This window comes from Spinacia oleracea, chromosome 6 (genome assembly GCF_020520425.1).
Source record: "Spinacia oleracea cultivar Varoflay chromosome 6, BTI_SOV_V1, whole genome shotgun sequence".
Classification (NCBI taxonomy): Eukaryota; Viridiplantae; Streptophyta; class Magnoliopsida; order Caryophyllales; family Amaranthaceae; genus Spinacia; species Spinacia oleracea.
Window position 1 is genome coordinate 66325424 of NC_079492.1, and position 15806 is coordinate 66341229.

Genomic DNA, 15806 nt, shown 5'->3' on the forward strand with positions numbered 1-15806 from the left:
CGGCAGTCAAGGAGAGCGATAATAGTGGTGGTCGTAGGTGGTCACGTGGGTTTATTTTTGTTCTTGTGTACAATTGTGATTAATATGTCACGTTCGATAAGTTGTAATTAAATCCAATCAATTCCGATTAGTTTTTGTTTTAAGTCTAATCAGTTCAAATAATACTCAATAAGTCCAATTCACAAGAATCTCCTGGTGGTAATGAGGATAGGTAGCCAAGTAGGTACATAATTATAATTTATTACTTCCTACGATTTTTAATACCCGCATCGTTTGGATTTTTTATGCTATTCACATATTTTACTTTGACTATTATTGGTTATTTATAAATAAGATAAAATATAGTCGTGTAAGATCTTGTTAGATTGTCTCAATATGTATTTCCAAAATATCATTTTTTTTATAATTTTTGCTTAAAGAGAATTAAATATATTAATGACCAAAGTTGTTTATTGACATGCGTGAAAGTGACAAACATTGCGAGCATTAAAAATTGGAAGAAATATGTAAAATCAATACAATATTGAATGAAAATTTACGTTACTAATTAGTTTTAACGTAGAAAAAAATTTTCCACATACATCTATATTACTGTATTAAAGTAGAGTGGTGAGGATTATGAACAAGAGACCTCCAAAACCCCAATTCTCAAACCACAACTACTCAATAATTAATATCCCCTTAATTTCCTTAAATTAAGCTGAACCAAATAGGAAACTATCAAAACATGAAATTAAATTATCAGCAAGAGGAAAAAAATAGTAACAAAAAGGAAAATATTAAAAAAATTAGTAAATTTAAATAATAATAATAAATAAATAAAGAAACTAAAATTGATGCTATTTTTTATTAGCTTTTTATATCTTTAGATATAATGCACGGGTAAGAACTACAGACTATTTTGTGATTAATAAAGGCCCTATTAATTGCTTTAATAAACCGTTTTGACTTTTTGCACTATTCACAAAATTCACTTTTACCCTATTTTATTTCTAGTTTATGAAAACGAATATTAATACATAATATATTGTTGGCTTCATCTTAATGTATACTTTCAAAATATTAATATTTGTATAAGTTTTTATAATATGTAGTTAAAGAAATTAGTGGTCAAAGTTGTGCATTAGCAAGCGTGTCCGATCAAAACAGATCAAATATTAAGGGACAGAGGGAGTAGTACGAAGTATTACCCTGGCTAAACCATATGAGTTCTAAAAAAATCATGAGAGAAAAATAAAACTAGTACTCCCTATGTCCCAGTATTAAATTCGGCGACAATTGTAAGAAAATTATCATAAAACCTAAACAAAATGGCTAAGTAAAACATTTATAAATAACTACATGGAGCATGATGCACCATATTTGTAAACAAAAATGACCATAAGAACCAAAACTAAATTGTCTAGATAAATAATCAAAAACACCATCTGAACACAAGTGCTGCAACCTTCACCTTCACCTTCACTGATTGATACCTGCGACATGGGATACACTCAACAGTACGTGCAACATGTTACAAACCTTCGAAAAAACTGCCAAAGGAACTGTTGGAGGTTTGCCCGTTGGCACCACCAGTATTCTTCCTCTTAGTACCTGGTAAAAAGACGGAAGCAAAAGGATGCGCAAACAAAAATGAATACAGGCATGAAAAAATCCATATAGTGTTTACAACATAGACAATGCAATTTGTTAATAAGTCAGTGGATTACTATAACTACACACCTAACAATTAACACACAAATAAAAAAATTGGAATTCTGATGTATGGACCATGTAGTCGGGCAGAAGACATTGTGAACTAACGGTTGCCCCAAACAGGCAATCGAGAAAGAAGTAAGAAAAAGGAAAAACTGAAGTAGCGACTTTGGCTCTGGATAGTCAAATGTCTTTTCACTATTTTGTTTCAATAATTTATAGTTATTTCATCGAGGGACATTTATCAAATTTCATACTCCATATGTATAATCCATAACACAAAAGGTTTAAGCATCCATAAGATCCCAATCAGTGTGGGAGATGCAGTTTCATGTCAGCCTGGCTGAAAAAAAGGTGAAGAGTTTTTAGTGTGTTCAAAACATTATGTGCGTTTTTTGCGAATTGAACTCTGTCTTCCAAAGAAAGTTAAAAAGGTACCAAGACCAACGAAAACCATTCACAGCTAGTGTCTTTTATGATGTTATCCCGTGAAACTAGTTATGAAGTAATACAGCTTTGCTCTTCAACAAATTTAACAAAAAAGTGCAGAAACAAAGGTAAGTTATAAATTTGGCTATGCGTACCTCTGGAAGCATTTGCAAGATCAGAATCAACATCCATCCCATCATTGTCATTATCACTATCGCTGTCACTTTCTGATGCAGCTGTGTTATTTCTCGTCACTGTGCTGGAACCTTGTAGTAACTCATCCATGTCCCACAACTACAATGTAATAAACTAAATTACTCCAGAGAAAACACCAGAAAAAAGTAAAGCTGGCGAAGGTAAAAAAAAAAATGTAAAGCAACTGTGTTATGGTTCTGTGTTATGGTTCTGAGTGTGACAAAAAGTCAAAAACAAAGATTTAAATTTGAAACAAATCAAATCTATGGACTTGGAATTTCAATCAAATTAAGATACTTGTCAGGCATGCACACGTTTGAATCCCTTTGTATTGTTCTTGCTGGCTCATTCCGTCCAAAAAAAATGGCATTTTTCAATAAATAAAAGCTATTCAAGTAAAACAAGATGTTGACAAAGGAAGAGTTTGAACCTTCAACATGTTGTCATGAGATATACTTCCAAGGAGCTTCTTATCATGCGAAAAAGCTACAAGACCAATCACAAATCATATGTTAGTTAAATAAGAGTTATTTGCCACAGGATACAGCAAATTTGGAAACTGCAAAATTCAACAGGTTGCAAAAAAATCTGCAAACCAAATTTAGTTTTCGTTATCAATTGCTCTTTCCGAATGGAAAATTAATAATCGATATACTGTTCTGGGATGTCTAGAAAAAAGGTTCCATTTCATATAGAAATAGGTCATGTTCAGATTTCCGAAATACCCACACTTAATTAAGGGTGTTTCAGGGAAACCAAGGTAGATCCTTAATTCACTACTTTCGTTGAATTTTGACAATGTAACTATTTGATTTCGAATTAAAGGAGTACATTCCGGTTAAAACACACACACACACACAAATTAATTGAAAAATAATATCTGTTAACTAAGAAAAGATGTTCTAACAATAAGTAAATCCAAGAGGTATCTAGCTTTTTGATAATCTCTAGCATACCAAGGCGCTCAACTGGATATTCTGAGTGCTCAGCAATGGGTTGAATGATTCTGTTGGGCAATATGCCTACCAAACTGCAATAAAGCCAAATTCAGTACGTCAAAATATGAAATCCCTATGTCATGCCACAACTTCCACAGAAGGGGGTCCAAAGAAGCCTATCATATACCTGATGATCCCATTAGATGATCCTGCAACAAGCCTGTCTTCATCATACTGATATCAGAAGAAAGGACAAGAAGTTAGCGCGACATTAGCCAATTAGAAGAACAGAAATGAAAGGGGTGTCTTGCATAGTGTAAGATTCACCTTCAAGAGGGCATCTACTGGGTTTGGGCTCAAATCAACAAACCGGTCACTGTCCAAACACATACACAAAATAAACAGAAGGAAATAAACCATAATTGAGAAAGCATCCCTAATCTTAGAACATAGAGAGGTCATCATGAAGAAGAGACACTCAGAGAAGGAACCCAAATCCATGCCTAGTTTCTTGAAGATAGATATAAATATGATAATAATCCTAATATTGCGTTAAAACATCTACTAGAAAATCTACACCATCAAGCATGAAAAAGCATACCTGCAATCTTTGAAGAATCCCCATGAATATAACAACAAAGTCCCTGTTTGTGTCCCGCATATAACTTTCCTGCCATTCTGAGAGGACAAGCTCACAGTTAAGAGTTAACCAAAAAGGACTCAAGAATTAAATTATTCACATTGCCTTCGAAAAAAAGATGTAGGTTATGTGCAAAGGGGGAAGAGGAATTTCCACGTGGCTCTTCTTTGCCTTCAGATCGCTTACAATAAGTGCTTAGAGGTCTTATGGACGTGTTTTAAGTGCTAGACAATATCTATTGTTTGTAATTAGTACTTTACCATCATGTTTTCTTAATCCTCAAATAAATTATACTTCTTCCATTCGTTTTTATTCGCAACCTTGGTCACTTTCATGCATGCCAATGCACAACTTTGATCATTAATATCTTTAATTTCTTTAAGCAAAAATTATACTTCCTCCATTTTTTAATAATTGCAGCATCTTGGTTTTAACACTATTCACATATTCTTATATAGTTATTTTTTGTGATTTATATGCAAGGAAAACTATATTCATGTGGGATCTTGTTAGATTCGTCTTGAAATATACTTTCAAATTATCAAATTTTTATAATTTTTTAAAATGTATAATGAGAGATATTAGTGGTTAAATTAGTGCATTGGCAAGCGTGAAATCTCAAATGTTGCAATTAAAAAAATGAAGTATAAAGTTGATATTTTGAAAATGCACATTGAAACGAATCTAACAAGATCGCACATGACTATGTTTTATCTTACATATAAAAAACCAACAATAATCAAAGTAGAATACGTGAATAGCGTCAAAAGACCAAGCGTTGCGAGTACTAAAAAACAGAGAAAGTAACTTTCTTGTTATTTTACCTTCCATAGTCTCTCTCCAAGCCAGCTAGCGGGAAAGCCACATAAATCTTATATCCAAAGTTTGAGTCGTTTATTTTATGCGGATTAGCACATTGATGATAGTTATTCAATATAGTCTTTTTTATTATTTTTGATCAAACGTAAGCTCAAGACATTATTTTCTAGATGCAAGCATGCAACCACCAAAAAGCTGCAGAAGCATGAAACTTTTAAAACATACATGACGCCACCGGAAAACAGAAGGGAGGAGTAATCATTAGGAGAAGGAATATTTCCATTCCGGGGCATTGTTATAATTCAGCAGGACAAAAACCGAAACACCAATACAGGCTGCCACAACACAAGAGAAGCAGAGCCAGAAAGATTATGAAGTTAGAAAAAAGAAATCAACCATAATAAGTACCTTCATTACGGCTAGAGAGAGTGGTTCATCCTCACAAAATTCAGATTGTGCTTGGACCTTCCATTCATCAACAAGCATAAAGGAATAAAACTCCAGCAAAAATCATAAAACAGCAAAGTAGACATACAAATATCTCAGTGTAAACATCAAACTAGAACAAAAACATAACTAGTCAGCCACAATACCTTATTACTCCGGATACTGCATACAGACAGAGTACCATCCCCACTAGAAAACCAAATGAAATCATGTGAGAGTGTGAGACTCAGTACATAAATAACATGAAGACTTGCAACATAATCCGACATACATATGAACAAAAGATATGCTGATTTCCATTCCAGAATCTAACTGCACTTGGTTATTGTTGCTTTTAGCCTTTACATCCCCCCTCCCCCCCTCTCTTTTCTAGCTAAGTCTTTTCTCATGCAAAATATGCTCATAAATTTCATACGGTAGTACAGATTGATCACTTTGTATGGCAGTAGCTTATTTTCCTTGGCATCATTGGAGTCAATTATCCTCCACCCTAACCCCCCAAGCTCTGTAGAATCCAAGAGACTGGGCTAGTGAACTCCATAATTGCATTATGTTTCTTTGGGAAGTAGCACTAAACAAAATATCTTACAAAAATGAGAGTAATAGTAATTTAAGATATGCTGTCTTTTTGCACAAAATAGTTTTTGAGATAGAAGGAAAGGGCATTAAACAGGAGCTTGTTCGCATGTATAGTTGCAAAAACCACAACAAACATCCCACATCCCAACTATATCAAGGTATGTGAAAAAGTTGATTACCTTGTAGCTAAAAGTCTCATTGAATCTGATACAAAAGTCATATCTGATATGTACTCGTTGTGAACTTGAAAAGTGTTACAACAGGATTGTTGTCTGGTATCCCATACCTATGCACAGAAATATGATGAAATGTGAACATGATGAAGCCAAAGAAAAATTCACTATAGCAGCTTGTAAGTAAATTGGTCCAAGTTTAATTTCATCCAGTGAATCAGGAACAACAAAAAGGTGTACGGGAGGGGGGTATCAGATCAATGTCTCAGCTAATTCAGTGGTTTTCTGATGTATTTGCCCTTCTTAAAGGGGGACATGGGATGGCAGGTGGAATCAGAAGTCAAGCGACTGGAAATAATCTCAATTCAGTATGCCAAGGGGGAGAAGGGAATGAGGAATTTAGAATTTCCCGCCAGATACCACTTAGCTATCCTGCCCTTGCATGATTACTAGAACCTTTCCATTGTGCCTCCAAAACTCCGATCAAATGCATCAGAAAGAAATAGGAAGCAAAAGGCAAAAAGAAATCTATAGAAGCTAGTATATACTGTATTAAGCCATCTTCATTCAAACAAGTGGGAAATTTTATACTAATTAATTTGGGCCTCTACGCTACACGCCTACACTCCACGGGTAAACAGTGTCCGGCTTCCCTCAGTCTAATTTTGTTCTCATTCCTCAGTTAGCATATAGCTTGGTTCTCCAGAAGCAACGCCCAAGAGAAATGAAACATACGGTTGGAATCCATAGCACGACAAAATGCCTTAAGCGTGTTGACTGTTGAGTAGGCGTAAGTGCATAACAGAAAGCAAAATAAGATTTGCCTTTTTAGTAAATTTTATCTCCTCTGGCCCTCGGCGACAGAATATGTCATTCCACAGTCTTTTACGTTCTGGAACATATCTTAGTATCTTACACCATTCTGAATTAAAAAAAAAACCTAGCCTTTTAACAGATAATAATCTTCAATGTCAAAATGAAAGCAGGATACACTAGATTTCAACTAAGTAGAACCGTAAAACTCAATTCAAAGACCCATTTTCGCAGTAACAAATCCTCTACAAGTTGCTTCCTAAATGCAATGCAATAGCCACAAACTGTGATTTGATTCCTCATTCAAACATATTCATGAAAAAATATGCGCCAAACACTTATGAGAACTATTAAATCAACAGAGGTCAATTGACCTCTGCTGTACAACAAATAAACCTTTGTTCAACACCTTATGTGCACTGGGCCACTGCCTACTGGCCAGCAGCACTTCATAACCTTGGGGAAGTTTATCAACCTCAACCCCCAAATAGGCATCATGAAACAAAAATATCCTGGCAGATGTGAACATAATAAAATGAAAATATAACAAAGTAAGGTGTATCTGAACCTTGACAACTCCTGCATCGTCCCCTGAGGCGATGGTTGTTTCGGTCAAATTAATTATTCTGTTGACTGCAGCTCTGCAATAAGTTCAACTTAAAAATAAGGAACTACAGAAAATTCTTTTCTCAAAAGAAAACAGCACCCCCACCCCATACACGTCAAAAATATAATTTTATGATTTACATTCTAGAATCTAGACAATAGAAATACTTTAGTTTGTGACAGGACACAAAGTTCAATAATTTGAAGCAAACGACTCACGTGTGGGCATTCTCAAGGTGAGCAATCTTTGCTCCAGTTTCAACATCGGTGGCAAGAATGGAGCAATCTGGGGATCCTGTCACAATTGCTGACACCACCGCAAACAACCAACTTAAAAGCCACTCACTTCCCTTCTAGGAATACAAACACAACACTTTTTTTGGGGGGGGGGGGGGATAGGAGGAAGGAATGGATTACCGCGTCCCTCGTTGATAAACCGAGTAGCTCTACACGACTTCTTGTGGGCACGAACTTTCAGCAAGCTGCAAGTTTAGCAATCAAAATCATCCTACAAAATTTACCTTTTGCAGTGCTTTAAAAGAAAATCACAAGAGTGACATAACAACAACACGAACCCCTCCCCCTCCTTTTCGGACTGCATTTCGAACATTAAACACACATATTAGAGTCAATAAATTCGAAGTATATGAAACTTTACCGTTGTGGTTCCGCCTCAGCAGCATAACGATGCCTACATGAAATTAAACCACAAAATGAGGGACATAACTCTAATTTCAAGTACCACCATAGAAATGGAACCAAGGGAAATCACTTACAACAGGAGATAACCATTGATTAAACCAGTGGCAACAAGAGAATCCGACGGATGAAAGTCTACGTCAAAAGGGAGATCCTTTAAGTTTATCTCCATACCCCCTTTTCAATGATTTGATCACTATGCTATGATGTGTATCAGTAATTCAGTATCCTATACAAATCATTAATTTGTCAAAAGTACCATCTTCAAACGTCAAAATTTGAGACCTTTCACAGTCTAAAAGCTAACATAACAACATCAAATACAGTTTTTTTTTGTCAAGTTCCCAATTAAACTTTACTAGAAAAACCCAGAAAACAAAATTAACAATAATAAAATCCCAATGTTTTCTTCAACATTAAGCCAAAATATTATGAACCCAGCAAGAAGAACTTGGAAATATATATTACCCCGGAAATGAAAAACGTAATACTACGTACAAAAATTAATTGCATCTTCCCAATTTCAATTTCGAGCAATAACATTGGAGTATTAAATTACTGAATTAATACAACAAGAAGCAATTTTTTTGACAAATTAAGCAATAAATTAGAGAAATTAGAGCAAATAATGACCTTAGCTTGTGGGTTGGGGCGGAACACAGAACGCACGAAGGACGCCCTCACCAAGATACTGAAGACAGGGGTTTGGGGAGAAAGTCTTACCATTTAAATGGTATAACCACAATAAAATAATACTTTCCCTTAAAGTGGGCCAAAAGATGCTGAAAAAAAAAAAAGGAAAAAATTGTAATAGCGGCAATTAAAATGTAGAAAGAAGAGGAAAAATTTGCAATTGCGCCAAACTGATTTCGGCAATTGTTAGGCGGCAAAAACGACGAATTTAATATACCACAAAAAAATTAAATCAATGATATTGTCTTTAAGAAATCATCTTGTTCTTCATCTGTTGCAAAAAATATTTGCTCTTCCCACTCATCAATGTTTCTGGAAAATCGATTTCCTTAAATAAATATGTGAATTATTCGGTTCACTCCTCAATTTGGATGATTTATCATCTCATCAAGTTGGATAAATTTGTGGATTATGAGTTCATTTTCTACAGTTGAAGAGATCTGGGCTTGATTTTGAGTACAGATCTCAGTGGTGTGGTGGTGTGTCGTAATCGGTGTTGATGGATAAAGACGCAACTGTGGGTGGCAGGAGGAGAAGATTACAATTGGAACAGGTAAAGATCTAGACTTTTTTCCCAATTATTTTCAGTTTAACTCCTTGAAAAATGATGATTCATGTTTTTAATTATTAACATGATGCAAATTTGGTATTTATTTGTTACATACCATTTTTGGTGGTATGGTATGATATATGTACCAAATTTACGACCCCACATAAATTCTGGTATTTTATTTATATCAAATGTGAAATGAACAAAATTTGGTATTACGGTACGCAGTTAGGTTTAGTTGCAGTAATTAATGTTAAATTAATATAGCAAAGTTGTAACCTTAATGTTTGGATTATATAACATCGATTAATCATATAAAATGAACAGAATTATATGTTGTTAAGTATAAGATTATATGTAAAATTAAGAGAATTATATGTTGTATTATAGGAGGTTGATAATGAATTGGATGAAGAAGTGGTGGGTGAATAATGTGATTTATTTAGTGAAGAAGGTGGTGATGAATATGGTGTTGTATTAGGCGTTGATTTAAGTGATGTAGATGAAGACGTATATAAAGGTGTGAATGAGGAACAATTTCATAACGATTTTGGTAGTGATTACGGAACGGAAGATGATGATTATGATGAGGAACTTGATGCCGGAGATGATTTGGACGAGGAAGTTTTCATCGGTAATGATGATGACCTTAATGATAGTAATGATGAAGATGTTGGTGAAGATATGGATGATGTGGTTATTGGTGAAGATGTTTGTGTGGATATGGATGAAGATGTGGTTATTGGAGAAGATGCACTTGGCAACGATGGCAATCCATCTGTAGGGGAGGGTGTAGGTAGTGGATTGGATGGAAACAATTCTGGAGTGTATACGACCCCTACAAGGATGAAACAAGGTCCTGCTCTAGCCACCCCTGTTATTGGAATGTCCTTTTCTAATTGGGAAGCTTTGAATAACTACTACCGTTCGTATGGAGAACAACAAGGGTTTGGCGTAGTCTGTGTAGATGGCAAAACTTGCCCTAAAGAGAAAAGAGAGGAAAATGGAAAATCTAATTCCCTAAAGAGCTATGTGTGGAGATGTGAGTGTTATGGTAGAACCAACTACAGGCGTTTGGTGAATGGGAAAAAAGTAACTCTAATTGAGGATCCACTTGTTAAGAAGAAGTCGAAAAAGTGTAATTGCCCTGTTATGTTGTATGGTGCTCGTGACATGAATAATAGTTGGGTGGTGAAGAATGTGGTAAATGAGCACTTGAACCATAACCCGACGCCTAGGAAGTCTTCACATATACCGATGTTCAGGCAGAAAAAATTAACAGGTACAATTATACATGGTATTGTAAACGATCATGATTCTGGGGCTCCTGTTGCACAGATTTACAACAACCTAGCTGGTAGACGTAATGGTGTGGAGAATATAGGTTTTACCAAGAAAGATATTCATAATCTTCTGAATAGGAGGATGCGATTGAGGCTTAGAGATGGAGATGCCGCAGCCATGATAAACTACTTAGATAAAATGACCAAGGATAACCAAATTTTTTTCCATCTTCACCGTTTAGATAAAACAGGGAAGTTGCAGGACGTCATGTGGGTTGATGCTCGAAGTAGGGCGGCGTATGAGTATTTTGGGGATGTGGTTTTCTTTGACTCGACGTACTTGACGAATAAGTATGAGTTACCGTTTTCGAACTTTGTTGGGGTAAATCACCATGGGAAGACCATATTGTTAGGATGTGCATTAGTGTCCCATGAAGATGCAGAGACATTTGTGTGGCTGTTTCGGTCGTGGTTGTCTTGTATGGGTGGAAAAGCTCCGGCAACAATGATGACTGACCAAGATGCTGCAATGAGGAAGGCGATTCAAATAGCAATGCCAATGCCACAAACCCGACATCGCTGGTGCATGTGGCACATTATGCAGAAGTTTAGCCGGGAACTTGGATCGTTGACTGAATACCCTCAAATTAAAGTCGCCTTACAGAACGTGATATACAATAGTTTAACTCCTAAAGAGTTTGAGGAGGACTGGGTTGCTGTCATAAAAACATTTGAACTGGACACAAAGAAGGAGACAAAGGAAAGCTATAAGTGGCTAGAAGGTATGTTTGTCTTTCATAAGTTTCCACACTGTGAATGTCATGCATCCTTATCTCTATAATAGTTGTACCAAACCACAATATGTGACTTCTATGAGTGTGTAATAAATGACTGTATACGTATTTTTTAGTACCTATATGTGTGTGTGTGTTTCTCCATTAATTGTTGAAGTTGGTACTTCAAACATCGGAACAGGCTATGATGTCCATATTCATCTTTCTCAAACATATTGCAGGTTTGTACAACCAGAGAGAAATGTGGATTCCGGCTTATGTTAAACATACATTTTGGGCAGGTATGCAGGCGACCCAAAGGGTGGAAAGCATCAATAGTTTTTTCGACGGATACATGAAGAAGAACACGAGGTTGTATCAGTTTGCTCCTAGATATTGTAAGGCAATGGAAAGTAGGGCGAATGATGGAAGAGCTGCGGATGTGAACTGTAGTCGTTTCACAAGACCGTTAGTGGGGGAGTTTGCCGTGGAAAGGAAATTTCAGAAAATATACACAGATGCCAAATTTGTTGAAGTTCAGCTCCAGCGCACCCGCGTTTGTTATATTTCCCCCATTTGTTCCAAAGTGTTATCTGATTGGGAGGTGGAGCACACATTATCAGACAAAGTCTGGGTTGAAGGAAATAATGCCCTTGGTCCAAGTATGCATTCAATGTTAAGTCTAATAAATGCGGTTCAGTATTAATTAACAAGTTAATAATTCAGTGAGATCAAGTGAGCTGAATGCCTAGCTAGAGGCCGCTTCAGGTCACACAAATAGTACGTAAACGGATCAAGTATTTAATGGCATTAAATACTCCATCTATGGATATTCGGAATCGACGGATCTTGGTTTCAGTGGGAGCTGAGATCGTCACAGGCAAGAAATGAATACTCCGGAAACGATGATATTGCCGGAAACGGAAATATGGATCGTATCGGAAATATAAATATTATCCAAGTCGTAGATGTTGCCGGAAACGAAAACATGGTACGTATCGGAAAATATTATCAGAAATGGAAATATTGCGGAATCGGAAATATTGCCGGAATCGGAAATATTGCCGGAAACGGAAATATTGTCAGAATCGGAAATATTATCGGAATCGGAAAATAGTTCCGGAAACGGAAATATTAAATATTTGTTCGGAACGGAAATTAATTCCGGAATCGGAAATATTAAATATTGTTCGTATCAGAAATATTGTTCTTTTCAATTGTAGTTTTAAAAATGGCAAACAACAATCAAAATATCATCATAGGTTCTGAGCTTATGGTCAAGCTGAACCAGGCAAATTTTCTTGAATGGGAAGCTAAGCTAGTTGAAATAGTCAAACTCAATGGACTTGAGTATGTACTGTCACATCCCATGCCAAGCTACTATGCCAGAGACATGACCCCTGAGAGATTTTACGCCTGGGATGCGGATCTCAAAAAGGTTATGAGTCTCATGCTGAACAATATCCCTGATGATTGGGCTAGAAGGTTTGTAGCCTATGAACCTTTTACGCTCATCAAGAATCTGAGGGATATCTGTCGTGGAAGCACGGAGGACAGGGACCTGAACGTCCATGAGTTGATTGAATCAATGTCTGGTCTAAAGGTTAGTTCTCCCAACAGGTGTTATAGGATGGAGGTCCAAGAAACACATGTTCAGCTCCTTCGCACTAAACAGAGGGTAGGCGTCCCACTGAGGTTTCATGTGGATCTTATGCGTTCATACTTTGATCGCCTAAGTCTACTAGGAACACCAATAAGCGAAAGGATGGCAGTCTCTATCTTGCTCAATTCACTACACAGTGGGTTTGGTCGCTTCAAGCAACTATACCTAAGTGAACCAAGAGAAGAAACAGTTGCAGAATTTGTTCACCTTGTCAGAAAGGCTGAAATAATACTGGACTGTGAAGCCAAAGATTTACTCAAGGCTAGAAGGAGACCGTTCAAGAAAAGTGGAAAGTCCAAGGGCAATGCTAAATCAAAGCAGGACAAGTCCACATCAAGCTGTCTTTATTGTGATGGAATAGGCCATTACAAAAGAGAATGTCCAAAGCTAAAGGAAGATTAGAAGAACGGAACAGTCGTTCCATCTTCAGGTATTTTCGTTATAGACTGTATACTTGCTAATTCAACTTCTTGGGTATTAGATACTGGTTGTGGCTCACACTTATGTTCCAATCCACAGGGACTAAGAAGAAGTAGAAAGTTAAGCAAGGGTGAAGTCGACCTACGAGTGGGAAATGGAGCACGGATTGCTGCATTAGCTGTAGGAACTTACTATTTGTCGTTGCCCTTCGGGTTAGTTTTGGAACTGGAAGAATGTTTCCATGTTCCAAGTCTTACTAAAAACATCATTTCAGTTTCTTGCTTAGATGCTAAGGGATTTTCCTTTTTAATAAAAGACAATAGTTGTTCGTTTTATTTTAAAGAGATGTTTTATGGATCTGCTAGATTAGTCAATGGACTTTATTTATTAGATCACGACAAACAAGTATATAACATAAATACCAAAAAGGCCAAAAGGATGATTCAGATCTCACCTATCTGTGGCATTGTCGATTAGGCCATATAAACTTGAAACGCTTAGAAAGACTTCAAAAGGAAGGAATTCTAGAACCATTTGACTTAGAGGATTATGGTAAATGCGAATCATGTTTACTTGGCAAAATGACAAAGCAACCTTTATCTAAAGTTGGAGAAAGAGCAAATGAACTATTGGGTTTAATCCATACAGATGTATGTGGACCAATGAATACAAATGCTAGAGGTGGTTTCAGCTACTTTATCACTTTCACTGATGAATTCAGTAGATATGGTTATGTCTACCTAATGAAGCATAAGTCTGAATCCTTTAACAAATTCAAGGAATTTCAGAGTGAAGTAGAGAATCAATTAGGCAAGAAGATTAAGGCAATGCGGTCTGATAGAGGCGGTGAATATCTGAGCTATGAATTTGATGACCATCTAAAAGAATGTGGAATTCTATCAGAATTGACTCCTCCTGGAACACCACAATGGAACGGTGTGTCGGAACGGAGGAACAGAACCTTGCTAGACATGGTCAGGTCAATGATGGGTCAGGCCAAACTTCCATTAGAATTTTGGGGACATGCACTAAACACAGCTGCACTCACTATAAATAGAGCTCCGTCTAAAGCTGTCGAAAAGACTCCATATGAATTATGGTTTGGAAAGCCTCCAAATGTGTCTTTTCTTAAGATTTGGGGATGTGAAGTATACGTCAAACGATTAATTTCAGACAAACTTCATCCAAAATCTGACAAATGTATCCTTGTGGGTTATCCAAAGGAAACAAAGGGGTATTACTTCTACAATACATCTGAGAACAAGGTGTTTGTTGCTCGAGATGGTGTCTTTTTGGAGAAAGATCACATTTCCAAAATGACAAGTGGGAGAAAAGTAGACCTCGAAGAAATTCGAGTCGAACAACAAACTCTAGAGAATGCTCAAGATGACATTCAGGATGAAACTCAGAGATCTTTAGAAGAATCTGGTGAGAATCATGGTCAATCTAGAAATGTTACCCTGCGTAGATCGCAAAGATATAGATCTCAACCGGAAAGGTACTTAGGTATTTTGACGAACGAGAGCTATGACGTTCTATTACTTGAAAGTGATGAACCTGCGACTTACAAACAAGCTATGACGAGCCCTAGCTCCAAGCAATGGCAAGAAGCTATGCAATCTGAATTAGACTCCATGTCTGAAAACCAAGTATGGGATTTGGTCGATTTGCCAGATGGCTACCAAGCCATTGGAAGCAAATGGGTTTTCAAACTGAAAAAGGACAAGGATGGGAAACTTGAAGTTTTAAAAGCTAGATTGGTTGCAAAAGGTTACAGGCAAGTCCACGGTATGGATTACGATGAAACCTTTTCACCAGTTGCAATGCTAAAGTCTATTCGGATAATGTTAGCAATTGCTGCATATTACGATTACGAAATATGGCAGATGGATGTCAAAACTGCTTTCTTAAACGGCGTTTTAACAGAAACTGTGTTTATGACACAGCCTGAAGGTTTTGAGGATCCAAAGAATGCTAAAAAGGTATGCAAGCTAAAGAAGTCAATCTACGGATTGAAGCAGGCATCCAGGAGATGGAATATACGTTTTGATGAAGCAGTCAGTGACTTTGGTTTCATCAAGAACGCAGACGAATCTTGTGTATACAAGAAGGTCAGTGGGAGCAAAATTGCTTTCCTAGTATTATATGTCGACGACATATTACTTATCAGAAATGAAATTCCTATGTTGAACTCTGTCAAGATTTGGCTTGGGAAATGTTTTTCGATGAAAGATCTAGGAGAAGCACAGTACATATTGGGCATCAAGATTTACAGAGATAGATCTAAAAGGATGATTGGACTTAGTCAAAGCACTTATATCAATAAGGTGCTTGATAGGTTCAAGATGGCGGACTCCAAGCGAGGCTACCTACCCATGTCTCATGGAATGA

The 15806-nt window shown here is 36.6% G+C and overlaps 1 protein-coding gene across 1 annotated transcript; it reads right to left on the reverse strand.

Annotated features, from left to right (window-relative positions):
* Positions 1-1223: 1223 nt before the first annotated feature.
* On the reverse strand, positions 1224-8819 carry LOC110802763 (WD repeat-containing protein 55). Its single transcript, XM_022008210.2, has 16 exons — positions 8667-8819; positions 8111-8262; positions 7993-8025; positions 7752-7816; positions 7554-7641; positions 7297-7369; positions 5922-6028; positions 5310-5352; positions 5125-5181; positions 3859-3935; positions 3585-3633; positions 3445-3491; positions 3276-3349; positions 2750-2805; positions 2280-2418; positions 1224-1593 (listed from the first exon to the last, which is right to left on the reverse strand). Exons 2-16 carry the CDS (start codon positions 8203-8205, stop codon positions 1514-1516), a joined length of 1083 nt encoding a protein of 360 aa, XP_021863902.1. The 5' UTR covers positions 8206-8262; positions 8667-8819; the 3' UTR covers positions 1224-1513.
* Between the last annotated feature and the right edge of the window lie 6987 nt (positions 8820-15806).

Excerpts from the sequence above, each read along its gene's own strand:
- LOC110802763 (XM_022008210.2), bottom strand. The coding sequence starts at position 8,205 with ATGGAGATAAACTTAAAGGATCTCCCTTTTGACGTAGACTTTCATCCG. Across the intron at positions 5,182-5,309 it reads GCAGTATCCGGAGTAATAAG|GTCCAAGCACAATCTGAATT; the intron begins GTATTGTGGCTG and ends GATGAATGGAAG. Across the intron at positions 3,492-3,584 it reads CAGTAGATGCCCTCTTGAAG|TATGATGAAGACAGGCTTGT; the intron begins GTGAATCTTACA and ends TTCTGATATCAG.